Below are 20,190 nucleotides of genomic sequence, written 5' to 3'. Positions count from 1 at the left end.
CAAACAAAACCCAAGTGTTTAATCACAAAGCAAGATCACAAAAAGGGTTAGGGCAGGTTTTTTTTTCCTGGTGGCCACTGTGAAAGGCTGAATGTCAAAGGTCTTTGTAAGGTAAAAGGCAAAATCTCTCACGGATGTTTAGATGCACGGACATGATAACAGGAAAAAATAATTTAAAAGCATCTATGATGTGGTGTTCTTTGTTTGGCTTTTTTCAAAGAGTGCTAAGCATGATTTAGAAACACTAAACCTTGGAAACAACCTTCCCCCTTGGGTGAGAATAGGACTGCATCAGCACTTCAGAGAGAGTATCATCTTCATCTAGCCTTGAAACTCTTTTCCAATTAAGTAAACAGAAGAAATGAATAGCTTTAAATAGGTTTATTCTATGGGTGAACACAGAGTCAATGACATTCTTGCTGTTAGACCAGACAGTGACACGCAGTAATTTCTGAGGTTGGTTACTGTTTTCTCTTTTAAAACTTACACCCTCTAGCAGTGCACGGGAGGACACTGCGGTGTCGTTGTAGACCTGTCAAACCGCTCACGGCAGACTGGTGGCACCTTTGAAGACAGCAATATGGTGATGGATTAATTTGTCAGGAAAACAGTTGTTTCTCTTGGCTTGTGGATTCTCTTTAACAATATGGGAAAATATGTAGTCCTGAGTCCAGTGAGACCATACAAGTGAGCTGGGAGAAATTCCTTCAGTTGGCTCTGTGGACGTGGTGACAGCGACTAGTGTGTATAGCAGGAGATGGGATAGGGACAGGGGCGGTGGAGGAAGGAAGGAATAAGTAGACTTAAATGTTATTCAACCTTTCAAAATTTTAAAAACTATGTTCTACATGAAAGAACTCATGGTGCCGTGGGCGATGAACTTTGCAGTGTTTGTGCTCTGTTGAAACGCTTACGGTACGGTGGACATTCTGAGTGCAGCACGGGAAAGAGCTATGGGGGGCTCTGCTGGTGGTGGTTGGTGGCAGTGAGTACAGCGGTGTGCGTACAAAGATGCTTCAATGCCTTTTCTTCTCGTTTCAGGCTTGCTTCCTGATTTTGTAATTGACAAAGCTGAGACGGTGAAACCTGGCTGTTGAAGGGTGCAAGGTGTGAACCTGCTCAAGCAGGTAGGCACATGAGAAAATAAAACCTTCAGAAGTGGTAAAACTGCCTCTCTTGGGATCTGAAATATTCCTTCTGGTATCCCCTCTCTCCTGGGCATTCTGCAAGTTAAACTGTATGAATTTCATTCCCTTTTTCATTGGTAATGTTGCTGTGCAAAAAGGACCACGTCATGTATTACTATTACTTAAATGGGTTTTAAAGAAAAAACTCAGCCTTACATCTTGGAAAGTTTTGGCTTGTCTTTCCAAATAGCTGGTAAATCTAAGGGTAAAATAGAGCAATTTGTGAAATAATCTTCGGTGTCCTGGAAGAAGTAGTACCTACTTTTTTTTAATGTTATGTTGAGTGATTTTTTGTTTTACAACCTGGTGACTTATGGGACAAAAGGAATGCTTCCCCCTATATACCTTAATTGGCCAGATTACTAAATGTCATACTGCTGTAAATTGTTAAACCCCCGTATTCCACCCCCCACCACCCCGAACATCTGTGCTTTTGCTGAAGCATTGCGCTGATTTCGGTCAGTGGCCATAAAAGTTCTCAGTTACTCTGAATAATGGTGTTCTGAAGCCGTGGTAGCCAGTGAGTGTGGACAGCTTCCTTTGAGTTCTGCCAGGAGACTTGAAACGGGTAAAACATTAACTTCCCTGTCACTGTGTTCCTGACAGACCTTTGTCATCTGGACAAAGTCCATTGTGGTGGTTTAGTTGGGGCATTTGCTCTTCCATTGTTTTCACCTCTTTGCTGTGATGGATGCTGTGAGGATTTGGAAATGCAGAAGGTGAACTTTGCTTCTTGAAGTAGCCTCCAAATGTTAGGAAATGTTTGTTTTGAGAGTGAGAGGCTTTCAGGCTGTTGGTTGTCCATCTCAAGTCCCCCCTTATTTGTCAGTAGGGCTCATATGGATGGGGTCACAGAATCAGGCTGGATTAAGAATATTCTTGTAAAACAGCACATTTGTCACCTCTGTCATGACACGGATTACATTTGGGGGCATAGTGTCTTGTCCAGGGGAAAGATCTAAATGATAAGTTAAGGGAGCAGCTACCATTGCTTTCACAGTTTGCCTTTGCTTCGTTTACAGGAACCCCTTTCTTGAAAACCAGAGAGCGCCTTAGGATGTTTTAGAAGAAGAGGTTCTTTCAGAACCGTTTGTTTTGCTTACCCGCTGAACTCATTTTATCTGAGTCAGTCCTTTAGAACAACTAAATGTATACTGCAATAAGTTCACAACGGCAGTGTTAACACAGGGGAGCTGAAAGGACTCCAAGATTTAGTTTGTTTAACCTTTTGAGTGCTGATAGAGCATTGCGACTCAGGTTCTATTCTAGTAGGAGTTACCTCACATGTTAGGAATGAATTCACTTTAAAAACATTGACAAAGATAAAAAAAACTTCTAAGTTGGAGCCTTTGGCACACATCACACATACCAAACTAGTGTTTGGCTAGCAAGTGCTGTGGGTCAAAGTAAAATACAGAGACACAGCTCAAAGCAAGTGAAACTTTTAAAATCAATTTTGGGGCCTTCTCGGGACATAAAGGGTTACTGCTACTGCTGCTCTATGTGGTCAGTCGGCTCTAACCGTCTGCTTTTTCTGGGAAAATGATTCATTTCAGAAGAGACGCAACAGAGAGGAGCTGTGGTGGAAGCTGTTTTAATCGTATTAGCTTATTAAAATATTTCAAGCAGTACTTGAGTTGAATTGATGTCGCCTCTTTGCTATAGTGAAAGGGAAGGATGGGAACAGGGAACATGATTTTTAAAATCAAAGCCAGTTTCCCACTTCTGGAAAGTCCCAGCAGTTGCTCCTGTGACGGGCATCGTGCTGTTCCTGAAAGCGCCCTGGCCGGAGCTGGAGTATTTGGTAACCATATATGTAACGTGGCTTTGGAGAGCAGCTGAAAGTGAAGCCATTGCAAGTCAGTCCACTGGAATGTGCTTAAAATGGACACAGCAGCACAGCACGCAGTTGGTTGTGTTTATATACCTAAATGTCTCTATTCTTCGTCAGTAGGTGGGAAAAAGGATACACTTGTACCAGTATAGTTCATTTTTTCTTTATGGCTCGTATTCATCGGTAGCTTCTGCTGAAAAGTTTGTTGATAACTTTTATGCAATACTCAGTTAATGCAATTTTTGTCTTAACAATCCTTTTCCTAATTCCCAGAGCAATCTTTGTTTTTTCCCCTCTTCTAGAACGTGGGCGATGAGCATTGCAGAGCGTTTGTTTCACAGATGCTCAGGTTTTGGCAGTTTGCTGTCAAAATGCCTCTGTTCATTTCATGGTTTGCCATGCTTTTTAGCCACTGAAATAAAAAATGAAAATAACTTACAGTCTGTGGGTTCATTAACCTGCAGATCCCCTAGATATATCCTGGAAATGCAAAGACAAATTTTAAATCTCTGTGCTACCTCTGCCTGGATCTGGGATAACTGTATGGTGGATGGTTTTGGAACGGGTTTTGGAAAATGCGGTCATTCATGTCACAGGAAGTCTTAGTGACCTGCCAGTGATGATTTTGAAAGGATGAGGGTAGGTCACAAATCCTGAATAAGAGGATAGAAGAGTGTAACAGCAAGCTGCCTTGTCAGTGCACCGGTTAAACCTGAGCTCAGATTTCCTCGCAGTGTCACTGGCAGCCTTCAGTTTGCTGGTGTGGGTGTTCAGCCTAAAGCTTCGAGTGAGGGTTAGTGTTGGTTTTCCCGACTCAGAGCGCAGAGGGACAGGTCTGCAGAGAAGTCAGTCAAACGTGACCAGGTGTGCGTGAAAATCTGTGCAACTCTGAAACGAGCTCTGCAGAGTTATGAGTATTGCTTCAGTATTCTTGTTTTCTAACGCTCGGGGTGTTTGCTGACAAATAAAAAATCTATTTGGTTGTAATCGGGAGGTGGTGTGTCTGGACTTTCCTCTGCTTATAGTATCATTTTTCATGCATTCATTTCATTCAAAATTCCAAAATGTCAGTAACACTGGATGCAAATACCTTGGAGTGGTAAGTCAGTAAGGTAAGATACTTTTTCAGGAACTGTGATTTTGCTGTTGAACGTGCACAGATACAAGCAGAACTGTAAATCTACCAGTACACTGAATATTCTCTTTTCTCTGCCCGAATTACTTACAGGTATGCAATATTTTACTGACTTTGAGAGGGTAATTTCTTCTTGATGTAATTTCTTGTAGAAATTTGTAAGGAATTTTGTTAAATGCTAAATAAATTGCTTCTGATATTGTGAATTAAACATTTGTATTGTTTAAAGAGGGCAGAATTTCTTCTCAGCTTTGTCAGCTACCTCTGGAATTGCAGAGATCAAATCTTGATACCAGCTGCTAGTGTGGAGTACTCGACAATCCAAACGCTTCACTCGAACTAGCGCTTACCCCCTTTCCCAGCCCACCAGTGAAATCCCAGCCCACTGAAATTCCAGTTTCTAGGAATGGAAATAGAAAGGAGACTGGGAACTTAATCCGAGGAGTGATGGAGTGGAGTCCCCTTCCTCCTCGCCAAGTCAGGGGCCAAACCTGTCTCTGTGAGTATTTGGAAAGACGTCTGAATTATTTTGGCTGCAACAGAACTCCTTGCTGGATGATGCAGGCTTGTAACTGATCACAGCAACTGCACAAACGGCACAGGCAGAGAGGACACGTACGTCCAGGGTTTAACCTGAGCGTTCACAGCGAGGCAGATCGGTGCAAATTGTTATATTCGTGTCTCTTGGATTATCATTGGTGTTCGTGATTCCTTTCTGAAAATTTAGAGGAGAGTTTGGGGGAGTGAGGTGTTTGGGTTTTTGATGGTAAGCCCTTCCGTTTCTTCACTGCTCTTCACACCAGTGACAGATGGCGGTATTGACAGTGAAATGAAATGGTTTCTCTCTTTAAAGGTATTCTTGCTTAAGCTGGCAGCGTGGCCTCTGCCTGTTCTGGGTTTAGCATTAACCTGCTGCTTTCAGCTGTAGCACTCACATTGGTAATTACTCTGGGTTGAAAGCCTTTTATTCTTTTTGCAGATTTCCTTCTTAGACTGAAATAAACCTTCTATTCCTAGCTCTATGCCGTTCATCTGTTGTTAGGCGGCAACTTCAAACATTCACATTTCCAGTCTTATCAAGCTTCACATCAGTCTGTAGTTTGTCAGGCTGCCAGATGTTGCCTGTTTCCTCAAATCTGCCCCACGACTTCATTTTTCAAATACTTTCATTTCCCTGTTTCCTTCAGGTACAACTGGCAGGTGCTTGCAAAGATGTCTAAAACTAACAAATCGAAGTCTGGATCCCGTTCCTCCCGTTCGAGGTCTGGATCAAGATCACGCTCACGTTCCTTCTCGAAATCTCGCTCGCGTTCTCGTTCTGTCTCACGGTCGAGAAAACGCAGACTTAGGTAAGTGCGTGCAGCTCTGAAGCCAAGGGGTGTAGCTGTGTTTTTCCTCTCTGTCCTGTTCAGATGGTTTGTCACTTAATTCTTTTCCAGGGAAGGAGTTGATTAGATTCTAGGACAGATAGTGTCCTGTGTCTTGGGCTGTTTCCTGCCAACCTGTACTGTTTTGAAGTGTTTTCAGTGAGGTAGGAGAATAAATTGTGACTGTTTATCAGCATTGTCAGGATACTTCTTCTGAGCCCTTAGTCTGATCTCTGTAGCGTGTTTTTGGTGAACAATGATTTTTCTTTTCTGTGCAGGTCTTTTTCCACCCGCGTGAATACTAATGGATACTCTCCATTACAGCGCAGTTAAATCAGAAGGGGTATCAGTTAGTGCAGCTCGTTTTGTCAGGGAAACAGTCCACGTGCATGAGCATTGCTTCTGGTCAGGCCAGTTAAACGCTCGTGTCTTCCCTGGATACCGGGATATCTGCTTTTTCCTTTTCTTTTGGCTAAGCATTTTGTATCTGGCAGAGGCATTCCAGTTGGAGTGGGTATAATGATGTTCAGCTGTTCTTTCACTAATCTTAAATTAATTACACATTCTGAAAATCATTAGACTAAATACATGGAACTGTTAACAATTAGAGATATTTTAAATGCAGAGACTCTTAATAAATGTACAGTTGGAGAGAGAAGGACATTGCAGAACTAAATTAGAGGCGGAGACTTGAGTCAGGCAGTTCTTTGCAGAAGGAGGCTGGAGTGCTGGAAGATACGTGGTCATTTGGGAATATCTGCCTAGCTGTGAAGGAACTTGACAGTTGAAAACAAAGGCACCCTGTGCAGACATCATTGTTTCCTCTGTGCTGCTGCTGAAGCTACTTGTGCTTTGTAAAGAACTCCTTTTTTAAAAAAGAATCCAAATGGAAGGGGTTAGTACAGACAAGTCATCTTGCATGGCGTTAGGAAATTCTCTGAGGTAGGTCTCGTGGCATCTTCACATAAAAGTCCTTTATCATGTGCTTCAGCGTACATCACAACAATTGTTTTGCTCTTCACTTGGTAGGTTTACTGTTTGTTCTAGGTTGTGTTGCTGTGTTGGAGTCTGCCTAGTATTTCTTGCCTTCTTTATAACTGTATTTTTCCTTTTTACCTGCTGTAGAACTGGAGCAGCGTGCGTTAGCTGGCTAGGTACAGGGGCAGGCAGAGCTGAGTGTTTCTTTTTTTTTTCTTTCTTTCTTTTTGTTTGGAAAAATCCTTTTTTCTGTTTGAATTTGCTAGCTTGGACATTTTCTCTGTTTTACTAATGCAGATTTGCTAACGTCTCAGACTTTCAGCAGAAGTTTGTGGTTTTCCAACAGCTGGGAAATACTTACTGTAAAGCTGGCGTTCAATCCTGAGCTACAGTGGGGCTTTTAAACAGTTACACAACTGCAGCTCCAAAAATTTAATGGAAGAGACTATTGAAACAATGAGCCCTTAATGTTTTGCCACTGAAATCTGTATTCTCCCAGGCTTTGTACTGGTCTGGGGCTCAGCTCTGTTCTTTATGAGCGTTCTGCCTGATGCGGGGCGAGCGGAGGCACTGAACAGTGCCATCTCGTGGCATCAGGCCCGAGAGCAAGCGCATCCCTCTGCTGTCCTGCTTGTCTGGAGCTCCAGCTCCTCAATTGTGCCACGAAGTGCACCTTTTGAAACTTCAAACTCTAGAGCAGGGTGCCGTTTGCTCCAGTACTGCTGTTCTCCTCTTGAGGTGTAGCAATTTATTTAACTCACCTGGCAAAGAGGTGGGGTTTCATCTTGATTGTCAGAATTTCGAAAACACATGAGAATTTGGGACACAAGAGGAAGATTTTGGATCTGTTCCAATAATGGTACCATGACATCCATAAGGAAGTACTTCTTTCTGGAGGAGCTCTAAGGTGAGATAAAACCTTGACCTTGAGCTGTAGAGGGCTGGAAGTTTGAGATATGTCACTCTTTCTGAAGCTAGATAACAGCCATGTGCATCCTAGAAAAATGAAGAGCAGCGTGTACTCATCATGATCTCTGAAGTCAAATATTTGTTTTGGCAGTATCACAGGTACAAGTTATTTCCACTGCAGTTTATTGAGGGCAAAGTGTAATACCTCGAATGGATGAGAGTAAACCAAAGAAATTACTATTAAAGGTTAAAAATTAATTTTTCAAATTCTTTTTCATAAGACTTCAAATAAAAAGCTGTGACAAAAGAGTAAACTTTACAATATTTGTGTAATTTTTTTTCTTTTGTCAGTTCTAGGTCTCGTTCAAGATCATATTCTCCATCTCATACCAGAGAAAGGAACCATCCAAGGGTCTATCAGAACCGGGATTTCAGAGGTCATAATAGAGGATACAGGAGACCGTATTATTTTCGTGGCCGAAATAGAGGGTTTTATCCATGGGGCCAGTACAACCGAGGAGGATATGGGAATTACAGGTCAAACTGGCAAAATTATCGCCAAGCATATAGCCCTCGTAGAGGGAGGTCACGCTCTCGTTCACCCAAGAGAAGGTCTCCTTCACCAAGATCTAGAAGTCATTCTAGAAATTCTGATAAGTCATCTTCTGATCGGTCAAGGAGGTCTTCCTCTTCCCGGTCTTCCTCAAATAATAGCCGAGTTGAGTCTTCCAAGCGTAAATCTGGAAAGGATAAAAAATCATCTTCCAAGGATGCCCGGGCATCTCAGGCTGCAGGAGATAATCAAGGTGATGAGTCCAAGGAGCAGCCGTTTTCAGGAGCAGCAGCTCAAGACATCAAGGCATCAGAGGGATCAAAACCATGGCAAGATGTGTCCACCTATGGTACAGGCTCAGCATCGAGAGCTTCAGCGTCTGAGCTTAGCCCGAGGGAGCGCAGCCCTGCACTAAAAAGCCCTCTCCAGTCGGTTGTGGTGAGGCGTCGCTCTCCTCGGCCGAGTCCATTGCAAAAGTCGAGCCCACCGCTGTCCACCCCGTCGCAGATGAGCTCGGCTTTGCAGAGCAGCAGCAGCACCTCCTTTCAGGCGGGCTCTCATCAGAGTCCCTTTGACCATGGCTCGGGAAGTTTGAGCCCAACAAGGAAGAGCCCTGTGTGCAAAAGCCCAACACCAGTCAGTTCCATTTACAGTACATCTCAGAAGGAGGAGACCACAGCTCCTGGAGGAGGAGCCTTTTCCAAAAGGCAAGTGACGTGTTTGGTTGTGCTGCGGTATTTTTTGACGAGCCAGCTTGTGTGTCCAGGCACTGTCAGGATTCTGGGTGTGTGTGCAGGCTCCAGCTGGAGCGAGGCCGCAGCGTGTGCAGAGTGCTGTGCTAGCACGCTGCCAACGGTTTGGGCCCGTTAGTGTCTAAATCACAGAACAAAACACAGACCTAGCCCTGTGCTGTGCTGGAGGAAGGTGGAGGCAGTTTGCTGACTTGACTAGTTCTAAATATCGCGTAGGGCCCCTGCAGAAATGTTGCTAGCTTGTGAACACTTGCAGTGAAGATGTGCCCGATGAGATTTTCTAGCAGCCTAACAGTGCACGCTGGCAGCTGGCATTTCTAAGTTATTCACTTTTCAGCTAAAGACATTTTTCTAGTATTGCATTGTTGCATTGCATTAGATATTATAAATTAGCAACTTTTAATTAAATCTTACTGCATGTCCTGCTGCAAGCAGCTGAAGGCAGGTGTAGTTGCAGTGCTTGTGCCTGTGTATGTGGGTAATATGAGAAACTAAAGCTCCAAAATCATCACTGAAATGAAGACATCCTTGCACAGAGAAGGTATCAACTTACTGTGGTTCTGTTTGCTCGGTTAGTCCACTGCAGGTTCATGCCTGAAGGTGATGCTTTGTTTGAAAAGATACGGTAGCATTCACAGATGCTTTTAAATCTTTTATTTTCTTTATTATTTTTGGACTGATTTTATATCAAGGATGTCTGAAATTTAAAAAGCAATGAGAGAGCTATAACTCGTTTGGGCTTTTCGTGGCATGGACCTAATGTCCCTGGGCTTTACTGCTCTTTCCGCAAAGCCAGGGTTTTGCTGTAAAACATAACTCTGATATGCTGAATGGTTGTGCTCACTAGAAGTGTTTTGTCTTCTCCCAGCCAAATAAATATTCTCCTCTGTTAACCTTTTTGCTTTTATTTGTATTTACAGTCTGTCATGAAATATTTAGCTTACCTATGAAACTTGCATCCAAAATTTGAAGTAGCTTTTGAGGCTTTTATTTCCAGTGTGTTGTTTAAAGCAGAACAGCCCAGGTTGAAAGTTTTGATGTGTTGTTCTTCTGAACCAGGTTTGTAAGTAAATAAACCGATTGGGTAAGATGTTACTATTTTCCTTAAAATGAGTCTGTGGGTAAGCTGGGTTTTTTTGTTTGTTCTTAGGCCTCATTTCATCAGTTCTGCATATCCATTTTCTTCTGCATTTGCTGAATTTATTGAGAACTAAGTGTCTAAATCCAGGCGGAGTAATCTGCTTTACACTTTAACTGTTTTAGGGCCTAGAGACAGCTTTCTGTCTGTGTGTAGCTTGGTGTTCTCTAAAATTTGACAGCTGTCAGCTGAAGTATCAACCTCTTTGATTGCTAGTAAGAGAACTACTGTAACATCTGTTTCACAAACAGGTATCTGGAAGAGCAGAAGACTGAGAATGGGAAAGACAAAGAACAGAAAGTAACAAATGTTGAAAAAGAAAAAAGTAAAGAAAAAGGGAATTTCTCTGAGTTGGGATCAACAGATGGAAAGGCAAAATCTGATTCGTATGCATCCAAAGCCGACTCTGAGAAGGGATACCGCGGCAGCCAGTCGCCCAAGCGCTACAAGTTCCGGGATGATTTTGACAAGCTAAAGGCCCCGGAGTTCCACAAGGAAGGTCATTATAGCAAAGAGGAAACAGATGACCAGGAAAAGAAAGACAAGGCAAAGGGCCGAAAAGATTCAGATTTTGATGATGAGACCAAATTTATGTCTAAAGTCGTGGCAACTTCAAGTAAAAGTCAAGAAGAGGATAGGGCAGGAAAATGGGAAGGGGTGGTGTTCTTGCCACCTGGAAAAGAGAAGCAAAGGAAACCTGAGGAGATGGAGGAGGAAAGCTATTCTGAGAGATCAAAAAAAGAAGAGAGACCAGCATCCAAGAGAGCTGAACCGGGTCACAGGGGGTTTGTTCCTGAAAAGAATTTTAAAGTGACCACTTACAAATCAAGCCAGGAAAAGAGTTCTTCCCCCCCACCAAGGAAGACTTCTGAGGTAAAGGAGAAACCAGGCACCAAAGTAGAGGGCCTGGGTCCTGGCAAATCCTCCTTTTCCATTACTCGTGAGGCCCAGGTCAATATTCGAATGGATTCCTTTGATGAAGATCTTGCACGGTAGGTATTTGCTATTTTTTGAAAAGTCTAAATAGTGATTTTTTTCTTTTCCTGTTTCTCCTCCTGAGATCCTCACGTGCTTACCAAGTGTGAGGAAGGCTAAATAATATTGCATCATAATTTGCAGTTTTTGGAGGTAGAGATTAATTTTTTTCTGGCATTATAACATGTGTGACCCTTTTTTTGTGTTGGGAAGTTAGAGGGGTTACCAGTTTGCGGATGGTAAAAGTATAACGTGAAGGTTAAACAACTTTTCCTAATCTTTTCTGCGACGGGATATAAGGTTAGTTCAGAATGTAAATGCTTCTGCATCAGGTTCCACATTACGCCAGGCTCTGGAAAGAGTTAAGTACGCGATGGCTTCGTGCTGCTAGGAGCTTAGCGGCAGGGTAAAGTGACAGTTCAGCTTCAATGGCCTTTGTTTCTCTAGAGTGTGTTTAAGTGCTGCTGTTCTCAACATAGCATTGCTGGAACTCTAGGAAGCTCTGCCAGCCCCTTCAGCATTGCTTCAAGAAGGCTTAAGACAGTAAAAAGTTATTCCAGAGAATCCATTTGTACAGCAGTAGGCAGTAAGTGTTAATATGCTCTGTGGGATGTTGGAGGTTAGTCTAGAATCGAAGAACAGTACCGAACCATCACAGCCAGCTCCTGCTGTAAGAACCGGCTTGTGTTTCACAGGGTGTCAGGGTTAATACCTGCACAGCCCTCCAAGTTCAGAATACCAGGGGACCTGAACTATTACAGTAGCCTAGATTGGAGTGTTTAGAGATGTTTAAATAAGCGTCCTGCTCATGTTACTTAAGTGCCTTCATAATAGTACATAAAAAATGCAGTCAGCTTCCAGCTTCTGACATATTAATAATCTTAAACTGCTTCACTTGACCCTGTTCCTCTGTTTCATGTGGTCTGTTCTTTTTCTAGTCCAAGTGGCATATTGGCTCAGGAGCGCAAGCTGTGTCGTGATCTTGTGCACAGCAACAAAAAAGAGCAAGAATTTCGTTCAATCTTCCATCACATTCAGTCTGCTCAGTCGCAGCGAAGTCCTTCTGAACTCTTTGCTCAACATATAGTGACTATAGTCCATCACGTAAGAGGTAGGTCAGAAGTCCACCTGTCCTCAAATTCACGTTCACTCCTCTCTTGCGCTCTAGTTAATGTTCAGAGAGTTGTTTTCCGGCAGCTGGACCGTAGATGAGAGCAGCAGCCCAATCATGAGTCTTCTTTATTTACATAAATAACTTATCTTCTGGAAAGGCAGAAGGGCCACTCTTGTTTTCACCTGAGCAATATTCAGAGATCTTAGAGTTTGTATATTCTGGTGAATTTGTGACTCGCTTGAATAAATGGACAATTTTGAGATTGAAATTGAAATTTGTCAGCAGGGTTAGTTAGAACTCATCCCCAGTGTCTTCATGTGTCCTGCATCTGAATTTGACTGAGCTGTAGGACTGATGTGCTTTGTCGCTTTACAAAAATGGTGTTAATGTTTTGTCATTGTTTACTCAAACCCCAACAGAGCATCACTTTGGGTCTTCAGGAATGACACTGAATGAACGCTTTACCAAATATCTAAAGAAAGGAATGGAGCAAGATGCAGCTAAAAACAAAAAGAGCCCTGAAATCCACAGGTTGGTGCCATCAGACACTGTCTTAACATTTCAGGGGTATTTCAGATTTCCTTCTCTTAAACTCTGGAATAATTCCAAAATAATTCAAATATACAACTAGCTTCAGCAAAAAAAAATTGAAAAATATGGGGAGTTTTAAGTACCTTTGGAGGTATTGGTCTACTTTAAATGACATTTGATCTAAAATCTTCAGATTCTTCTTACGAGCAAGATTATATCTGTGTACTTCCTTTACTTTTAGGAGGATAGATATATCTCCCAGTACTTTTAGAAAACATGGATTCTCTCAAGAGGAAACGAAAAGTTCCAGAGATCCTGGCTTCAAGGTGAACTGTTACTCTGATTAGTTTAATGCAACAAAATGAGTGTATTGGGCATGAACTTAACAGTGATGTTTGTGTTTAAATTACTCTCTACTTAAGTTTGTGTTTTTCTTTTAAGGATGGGCATAATTCTAAAAATGAACTACAAAGGGTTAATTTTTATTAAAAATGTATCAACAACCTTTGTGAAGTGGTTAGACTATGGTAAATGACCCCAAAGTCAATTGAGGTGAGCTTGAGAAAAAAGAGAGGATTTTTGGAACAAGTGCCCATGATGAGAGAAGAGACTTTTTGTGATATTTTTCTGCTTGTAAGTATTATTCCATCAATTGTATACATGCGCTATTTCCAACCATGTTTTCAAAAAGACATGCATGTCAAAAAGAGGAAAGTAAAACTAAATACTTATCTAAACCAAATACACTATTAAGCAGATGATAAATTTTGTTCTAACAACTTACTGTACCATTTCTGTTGATTGCTGTTAACTTTAACATTCAGCACTTGTTTTCGTAGATCCAGACCATTTGAAATCAGTGTGTTAGCTTTTCTGGGTAGATGAATGTTAAGCCATTGCACTTATTGTAAACAGTCATAAAAGTGGCTTAACTTTAAAAATGTTTGGGATTTTAACCTTTGTTTATTCACCTTCATACATATTTACGTTGAACATTGAAGAGATTTTTGAAACCTTACTTGTTTCATATTTGTTTTCGATTTTTTCCAAACACACTTGTGGCTTGACATGGACGATGGTGAGATGGATTTGATGGGCCTGAACTCTGAGCATCAGCTTGGCAGAGTGTGTTATAAACGTGGTTTCCAAACAGCTCGCCAGCCTTCCGTGAAACAGACGTGCCCTCACAAACCCGAATAGGTGTTTGCTGTACCACATAAGGGAGCTGCTGATGATTTTGTCACTTATCTGTCATCCATCGTGTTGGGAGCAGTTTTATTCTCAGAGTAGAAATTAAAGCTCTTTGCCTGGGGAAAGTAGAAGAGCAAAATACCAAAACAAAACGCCTGCTCTTACTCCTGCGTTATTTGACATATTTATGTAAACAAAAAAGTGTTTAGAAACTCATGTAAGTAAAAAATTTAATAGCTAGAGAATTACTAATCCTTTTATATTTAATTCAAGACGATTAATATGATATATGTTGCATATCAAGTCATAGAATTCCCAAGATCAGTATTGTGTAAATGAAGTAGCAGTCGCTGAGCGCAGCCGCAGAGGCTGAATGTTGTTGCTAGCAACATCGTGTACAGGCTTCTTGCGGACGCACTGCTGCTCGGTTAAATGTTTGTCAGACCCACAGCCACTGTCAGTTTGCTGCTCCTGTGCGTGCAGTCAGCAGAATCTCATCCAGGTCCTACTGGTAACACAGCTTCCCATTGTCCAAAGAAACTATCTCAATCCAGTATTTCAGTAGCAATTTAAATAGAACTCAAAGCTAACATTACCAGATTTTTTTTTTTTTAGTTAACAATGTAAAAAAAAGAAAAAAACAAGTGCCAGTTGAGTGTTTTTTCATGAAGCTGGTTGGTTTTGGCTTTGTGAAACCCTTGATGGGATGGCGTGGAGAAACGCACACTTCTGTCGGTGGCGACTTCTTGGCACTTTTCGCGTGGTGCCTTCCAGTGCTACAGGCGACGTCTGCCACAGAGTAAATCTTCTTGACAGGAGTATTAAAAGCTCCGTGGCAGGGGGATGTTGGCGTTCTCCCAGAAGCACTTGGTTGCTGCATTTCCTAGGACTTTGATCAGTGATTGCTATCTTGGCTATCTCCAAGCAGCAAACAGCTCGTGCTTCTCCTTAAGCCCTCTTTCCAGACCTGATGATTAAAATTCCTTCCACCCTGCTAGATGATGTCTGTCAGCAGGACAGCGAGCATGCTGCTGTTCAGGAACAGACGTCCACGGGCTGCTAGACATTTTTGACATGCCGTAGTTCTGACACACAATCAGTTGGGTTGGAGTTTCTAGTTGTTCTCATCTCTCACTGGCTGTGGTGTACGTTAAGTGTCAGCTTCTGTGTTTCTCCCTCCCGTGTTACCAGAATGTTTGTTCTAGTGCTGTTTAAAAGAGGAGAATAAAAGTTAAAAAGCAGTAGGAGAATTGAATTCTGACAAATAGAAGCTGATTTTAATGGCACATTATTTAAAATCTTAAAATGGATTATTGATTAGTGTTCAGATAAGCTCCTGTTCTCCAGAAGTCTGTGCAGTCAGTAGCAAAGTAATGGTGCTGAGCTGGTGCGCTGTAACCCTTGTGTTGAGCTCTCCTCTCCTCCCTGCGTTTGTAGGCTGAAGGGAAATATAAGGACGACCCTGTTGACCTGCGCCTTGATATTGAACGCCGTAAAAAACATAAGGAAAGAGATCTTAAACGCGATAAATCCAGAGAATCGGTGGACTCAAGAGATTCAAGTCACTCAAGGGAAAGATCAACTGAGAAAACGGAGAAAAGTCACAAAGGCTCAAAGAAAAAGTACGTAGGAAACCTAGCAGACATTTCCTTCTGCCTTTCCTATTTCTGCTGTTCAGGTTGGAGACGACATTGTGTACATGCAGTTGTACACTTTTTGACATAACTGCTCCAATTGTTCCTCTGCGTGTCTTCTTGAAATCATTATATCTGTCTGAAACACTAAATATTGTTAAAGGTAAATGAGAAGGCTCCGTGTGTCAGAGTGGGTGAGTCACCTTTCCTTCTTGTTCCTGTTGTGTCAGAGAGAACAGCAATCTTTCAATGGCTTTGCTTTAAAGTCAGTTTAATCCTTTTCTGTTAGCTTAATTTTCTGTTTGACTAAAACTGGGTAGATGCATGCCTGTCTCATAGCAGGTGGTGTAAGCACCTTAGAAAGACACAGCAAGTTCTTTCTGGAGAAGCCTTGGGACCTGTGTTAGGTCTGCGTGTTCCGGCTGATCCTGAGCTCTCACCACGGGTTTTCCTTTCCGTAGTAGGAAAAGGAGAGGGTTGCATTGATAGGGGAGTGATAAAAGGTTCTGTAGCAGACAAGTCACAACTGGGTTATTAACCCTGCTGGTGTCCCCCTCACCTGCATTTCCTCTCACCGAAACAGGAAACACCGAAGGGCGCGTGAGAGATCCAGGTCCAGCTCGTCATCTTCGCGCTCCTCTCATTCAGCCAAAGCCGAGGAGTATCCCGAGGAGACTGAGGAGAGGGAGGAAAGCACCACAGGCTTTGACAAGTCCCGGCTTGGGACTAAAGAATTCACTGGTCCAAATGAGAGAGGAAGAGCTAGAGGGACCTTTGTGAGTGTTCTCCACCCCCCTGCCTCAAGTATTGATTCCCAGTCTGTCAAAAAGTGGCCATTGTGTATTGCTCTTTCACAGTTAAAGCGTACCGTAAAGGAGAAACTCCAAAAGCATTGTCTGGTTGTGGATGATGAGCCAGAGTATGATGGCTCCAGGTCTGGAGCACAAACCAGGGCGCTGAGAATATAGTCTGGGCAGTGGAACGCAAGATGTGTGGAGCAGAATCAAGCCTGGAAGCTTTTGTCCATTAGTAATTGCTGAGCAACCCCTGGGCAGCGTGATATGCATCAGACAGTTTGGGTTGTGCTGCCGAAGTGACTCGTCTGGTCGCGGTTCTCACGTCTCAGTTACAAAGATGTCTCATGCACACTGTATTTGTCAGCTGCTTCCTCTTGGGCGCTCTGGAAATGCCGCGCCATGATCTTAAACAGCTTCATAGAACTGTGTTGCACTGTGTGACCAGACGTGCTGGAAAACCAGAAAGCACACTGAGCTCTTACTTTCCTGATAGGTTAAAGGTGTTCGTGGGTGGTTGGAGAAGTGATGATGTATCTCGGGGTAGCCCTGGAAGCTGTCTGGGGGTGGGAGGGCACTGCCACTGCAACCATTTTAATTTTTGTCCATGTTTTGCCGTTGCAGCAGTTCAGAGCAAGAGGGAGAGGATGGGGCAGAGGCAACTTTTCAGGCAACAATAACAGCAACAGCGGTGGCAACAACGACTTCCAGAAGCGAACCAGAGATGAGGAGTGGGATCCAGAGTACACCCCTAAGAGCAAGAAGTACTACTTGGTACGTGTCTTAATGTGTGTGTACGCTCCAGGTGCCATCTAATCCCCAGGTTAAGGCTTCATGTGACACTTCTTCACAAGAAGCTTCTGGCTTCTGACTAAAGAACTTGTTTCTGTTTGCTGTGGAGTGGTTTGCCATTAAGTGAAATCCTAAAGGCCAGTTCAAGAGCATGTGTTTCACGGCCCTGTGGAAAAGGCAGCTTAGATCTGTTAGGCTGTGGTGCAGGTGGCCCACAGTTCTTGGTTCTGCTGTCCTCATAGTGTCCAGCTTCCTGGAGGGGTTGGTACCATTCCTTTTTCTTTCTGGCAGTAGCAGCCTGCCGTACTAGCAGGCGTGGATCTAGGAGAATCCTGTGTGACTGTGTTCTCTGAAAGAGGGATAGTTTTAAACAGACACTAACTCCTTTTTTCTCTTTGTGATTTGGGGTACCTGAGATCCATCTTCTCATTACATAGTGCAGTATTTTGGTCTTGGACCTCAAACAAGAAAGTCTATGTTTTTTGTTTTTAGTTTGTTTTTTTTTTTTTACTGCATTTTTTCTGGTCTTGTTGAAGGCTGAATGGTAATTGATTGGGGTTTCCAGTCTCTCCACTGCACTTTATGCACAGCAAGGGATCAGTCTGAGCCCGGTGACGTGGTCAGTGTCAGCTTGTGCCAATTGCATCTGCCTGAGCTCATGCAGAGCATTCCTGACGGCAGCACGTGGTGTTCAGCTCCCTGCGTACACGGCAACAAGTGCTGCAGCTGCCAAAGTGGTTTGATTGGCAAAAAAATAAAGGGCAAGTCCATAGAATATCTAAACCATGGAGTTACAGAACCACAGTGGTACTCCAGGCCCTGGAAACCCCTCCCCTGCCCACTCCTAAACGATCTGTGAAGAGCCTGTGCAGTGCCGCCAGCCGCTGCTCTTCCCCAGAACAAGCCGGGGTTTCTCGTTAGCCGGCAGACGCACGGCGATGGGGTTTGTGCTGCAGGGTTACACATCACCAGCCACTTTCCCTGCTCTTACCCCGTGAGTAGTCGGCCTGTTTCAGCTGATGGTGTTGGCTTCCTCCCTCGCAGCACGATGACCGGGAGGGCGAAGGTGCGGACAAGTGGGTGAACAGAGGCCGTGGTCGCGGTGCTTTCCCCCGAGGAAGAGGTCGCTTCATGTTCCGAAAGTCCAGCACCAGCCCCAAGTGGGCTCACGACAAATTCAGTGGAGAAGAAGGAGAGATTGAAGATGACGAAAGCGGAACAGAAAACAGAGAGGAGAAGGACACCCTACAGACGACGGCCGAGTAGCCGCGGGGTCTGCGTGTCTCCTGGAGCCCTGCAGCAGAGAAGGGCTCAGCACCATGCTGGAGATTGTCAGGGTGACCCCGAGTGCTGAGCAGAGCCCCGGAGAGGAGCTCTGAAACAATCCTGAAGCTAACTGCATTTCCAGAGTTCAGCCTCCCTACGCGTGGACGAGAACCGATAAACCATTTATGCTTGGATCCACTCGTGGAGTCTATCTTCCCAAAGACTTACCTTCTGGACTGGATAAGGTCAGTGCTGGGTGAGATCCTGGATTTTCTCTCGTCTGTGACCTTATTGAACGGTCAGTTTTGTGGTTTGGTTTTTTTTTTGGTAACAGGCTTCAAAGCCTATGTGGATTTTGGTTTGTGCCCATCTTAACCCAGTAGTCTTGACATTTTTGTTTCTCTTTTATAATTTGAAATAGCAAAGGTCGGGATTAACTCGCCAGCTCAAATTTTTTTCCCCTATTGTGTATTCAGTTTTTTAAATTCATACTCTGCTTATTTTAGGCCTTTACGTATGTAGTACCATCAATTAAATGATAATTTTGGAAACTATTTTTGGTTCTTATAAATAAGAGAACAATGAAGCATGTGAATAAACATCTAAATGTTAACTTGTTGGGACCAAACTGCTATGATTTTTTTTTTTAAAAAAAACTTTTTTTATGTAACAGTTGAGTTTAGGGCCTTTTAAAAACGAGTGTTTTCCTTTTATGTTGAAAGTTAACAAAATTAGCATGGAAAAAAAAAATCCACCACCCTCCTTTTCACCACTGTTTGTGTCCACTGTTAGGCCTGGTGTGTGCTGGAGTCCCCAACTGCTTGTAGGCATTTTGTGTACCCTCTTTGCAGCTGGTTGTGAACCTGAGTGCTCTTTCCAAGGTAACATAGTTTTCTAAGAAACTTCAGAATTCTACTAGGCTAAAAATATAAAAGGAGATGAGAATTTTTCAATATTTTTTATTAATCTTTTTTATAAAAACAAAAGGCAAACCCCTCCTGGGCTGGTTGAGGACAGCCCTTACGGTGGATTTCTTTTTACCTTCTACCTAAAAATATTCTGAAGAAGTTTGCGAACCCTTCTCTGCCGAGTCAGTGAGCCTTCCGATCAGGAGAGGCATGTCTGCGCCCCGGCGCTGCGTGTGCACGTGCTGTAACCACACCGCTCGCCCTCTCTCCCCAGCTCTGCTCCCCTCCAGGATTGCTGTGCTCCTCCCACACACACCAACTAGAGTTTGGTTTGACTTGAACAGTTCCTGTTTAGCAAAGCCCTGAAGTTTGTTTATGCAAATAAAATACAATAAAATAAGTAGTAGGTGTAACTCTGCTTTGTGTTCTGAGTCTGGGGCTGTGGCACCAGCCCCTTGCCTCCTGAATTAACGGGGGAGGGCAGGGGACCCCCCAGCCCGAGGGACCCACCCACCCGGGCAGCCCCGGTGCTGCTGGGCAAACAGAGGAGCGGCAGGAGGACATTCCCACGGGCGCTGCCCCTGGGACAGTTTTCTGGAGTTGTTCTTGCAGGCGCAGGAACCAGGCACCGTGGGGGATTTGTTTTGCCCTGAGCCTGATCGCTCCAAGTTGCTAAAAGTCACTCGCCTGCTGGTTTGAAGCCATTAATCAGCCTTTTGGCCCCTTTGTGGTGGCAGTAATGGCACGGGGCAGGGAGGGGGGTGACACAGACATGGGCCACAGGGATTGTGTCACCCTGAACAGGAAGACCAGCTGCATCCCTGCTCTGAACCCAAGCTCCTGGCTGGAGATCTCGGCTCGGGTTTTTTCACCGCCCCTGGTCCCTGGCCCAGGCAGCTGAGCGCCCCAGCCGCGGCGTTTGCTGGGACCGGGCGGTAAATGCTTCTCCATCGCTGCCCCCCCGAGGCAGATGCTCCCTGCTCTCCAATGTCTGGGGATCTGCAGCCTTCGCGGGGAATTGGGGGGGTCCTGCCAGCCCTGGGGAGCAGGTTCCTGGTGCTGTCAGTTGATGGTGTTGGCTAATGGCTGTTGGGACAGCGGCATGGGTTAACGGCTCGTGTTTCCCTTTGCT

At 43.9% G+C, this 20,190-nt stretch overlaps 1 protein-coding gene across 1 annotated transcript; it reads left to right on the top strand.

Annotated features, from left to right (window-relative positions):
* The first annotated feature begins 1,041 nt into the window (after positions 1-1,041).
* Positions 1,042-18,150, top strand: THRAP3 (thyroid hormone receptor associated protein 3). The gene is made up of 11 exons (XM_010077595.1): positions 1,042-1,127; positions 5,344-5,505; positions 7,762-8,670; positions 10,105-10,845; positions 11,767-11,939; positions 12,362-12,473; positions 12,715-12,799; positions 15,102-15,286; positions 15,882-16,074; positions 16,717-16,866; positions 17,929-18,150. Exons 2-11 carry the CDS (start codon positions 5,369-5,371, stop codon positions 18,148-18,150), a joined length of 2,907 nt encoding a protein of 968 aa, XP_010075897.1. The 5' UTR covers positions 1,042-1,127; positions 5,344-5,368.
* The last annotated feature ends 2,040 nt before the right edge of the window (positions 18,151-20,190 follow it).

Source organism: Pterocles gutturalis, unplaced genomic scaffold (assembly GCF_000699245.1).
Source record: "Pterocles gutturalis isolate BGI_N339 unplaced genomic scaffold, ASM69924v1 scaffold1896, whole genome shotgun sequence".
NCBI lineage: Eukaryota > Metazoa > Chordata > Aves > Pterocliformes > Pteroclidae > Pterocles > Pterocles gutturalis.
This window is presented reverse-complemented; position numbering and strand designations above follow the sequence as displayed.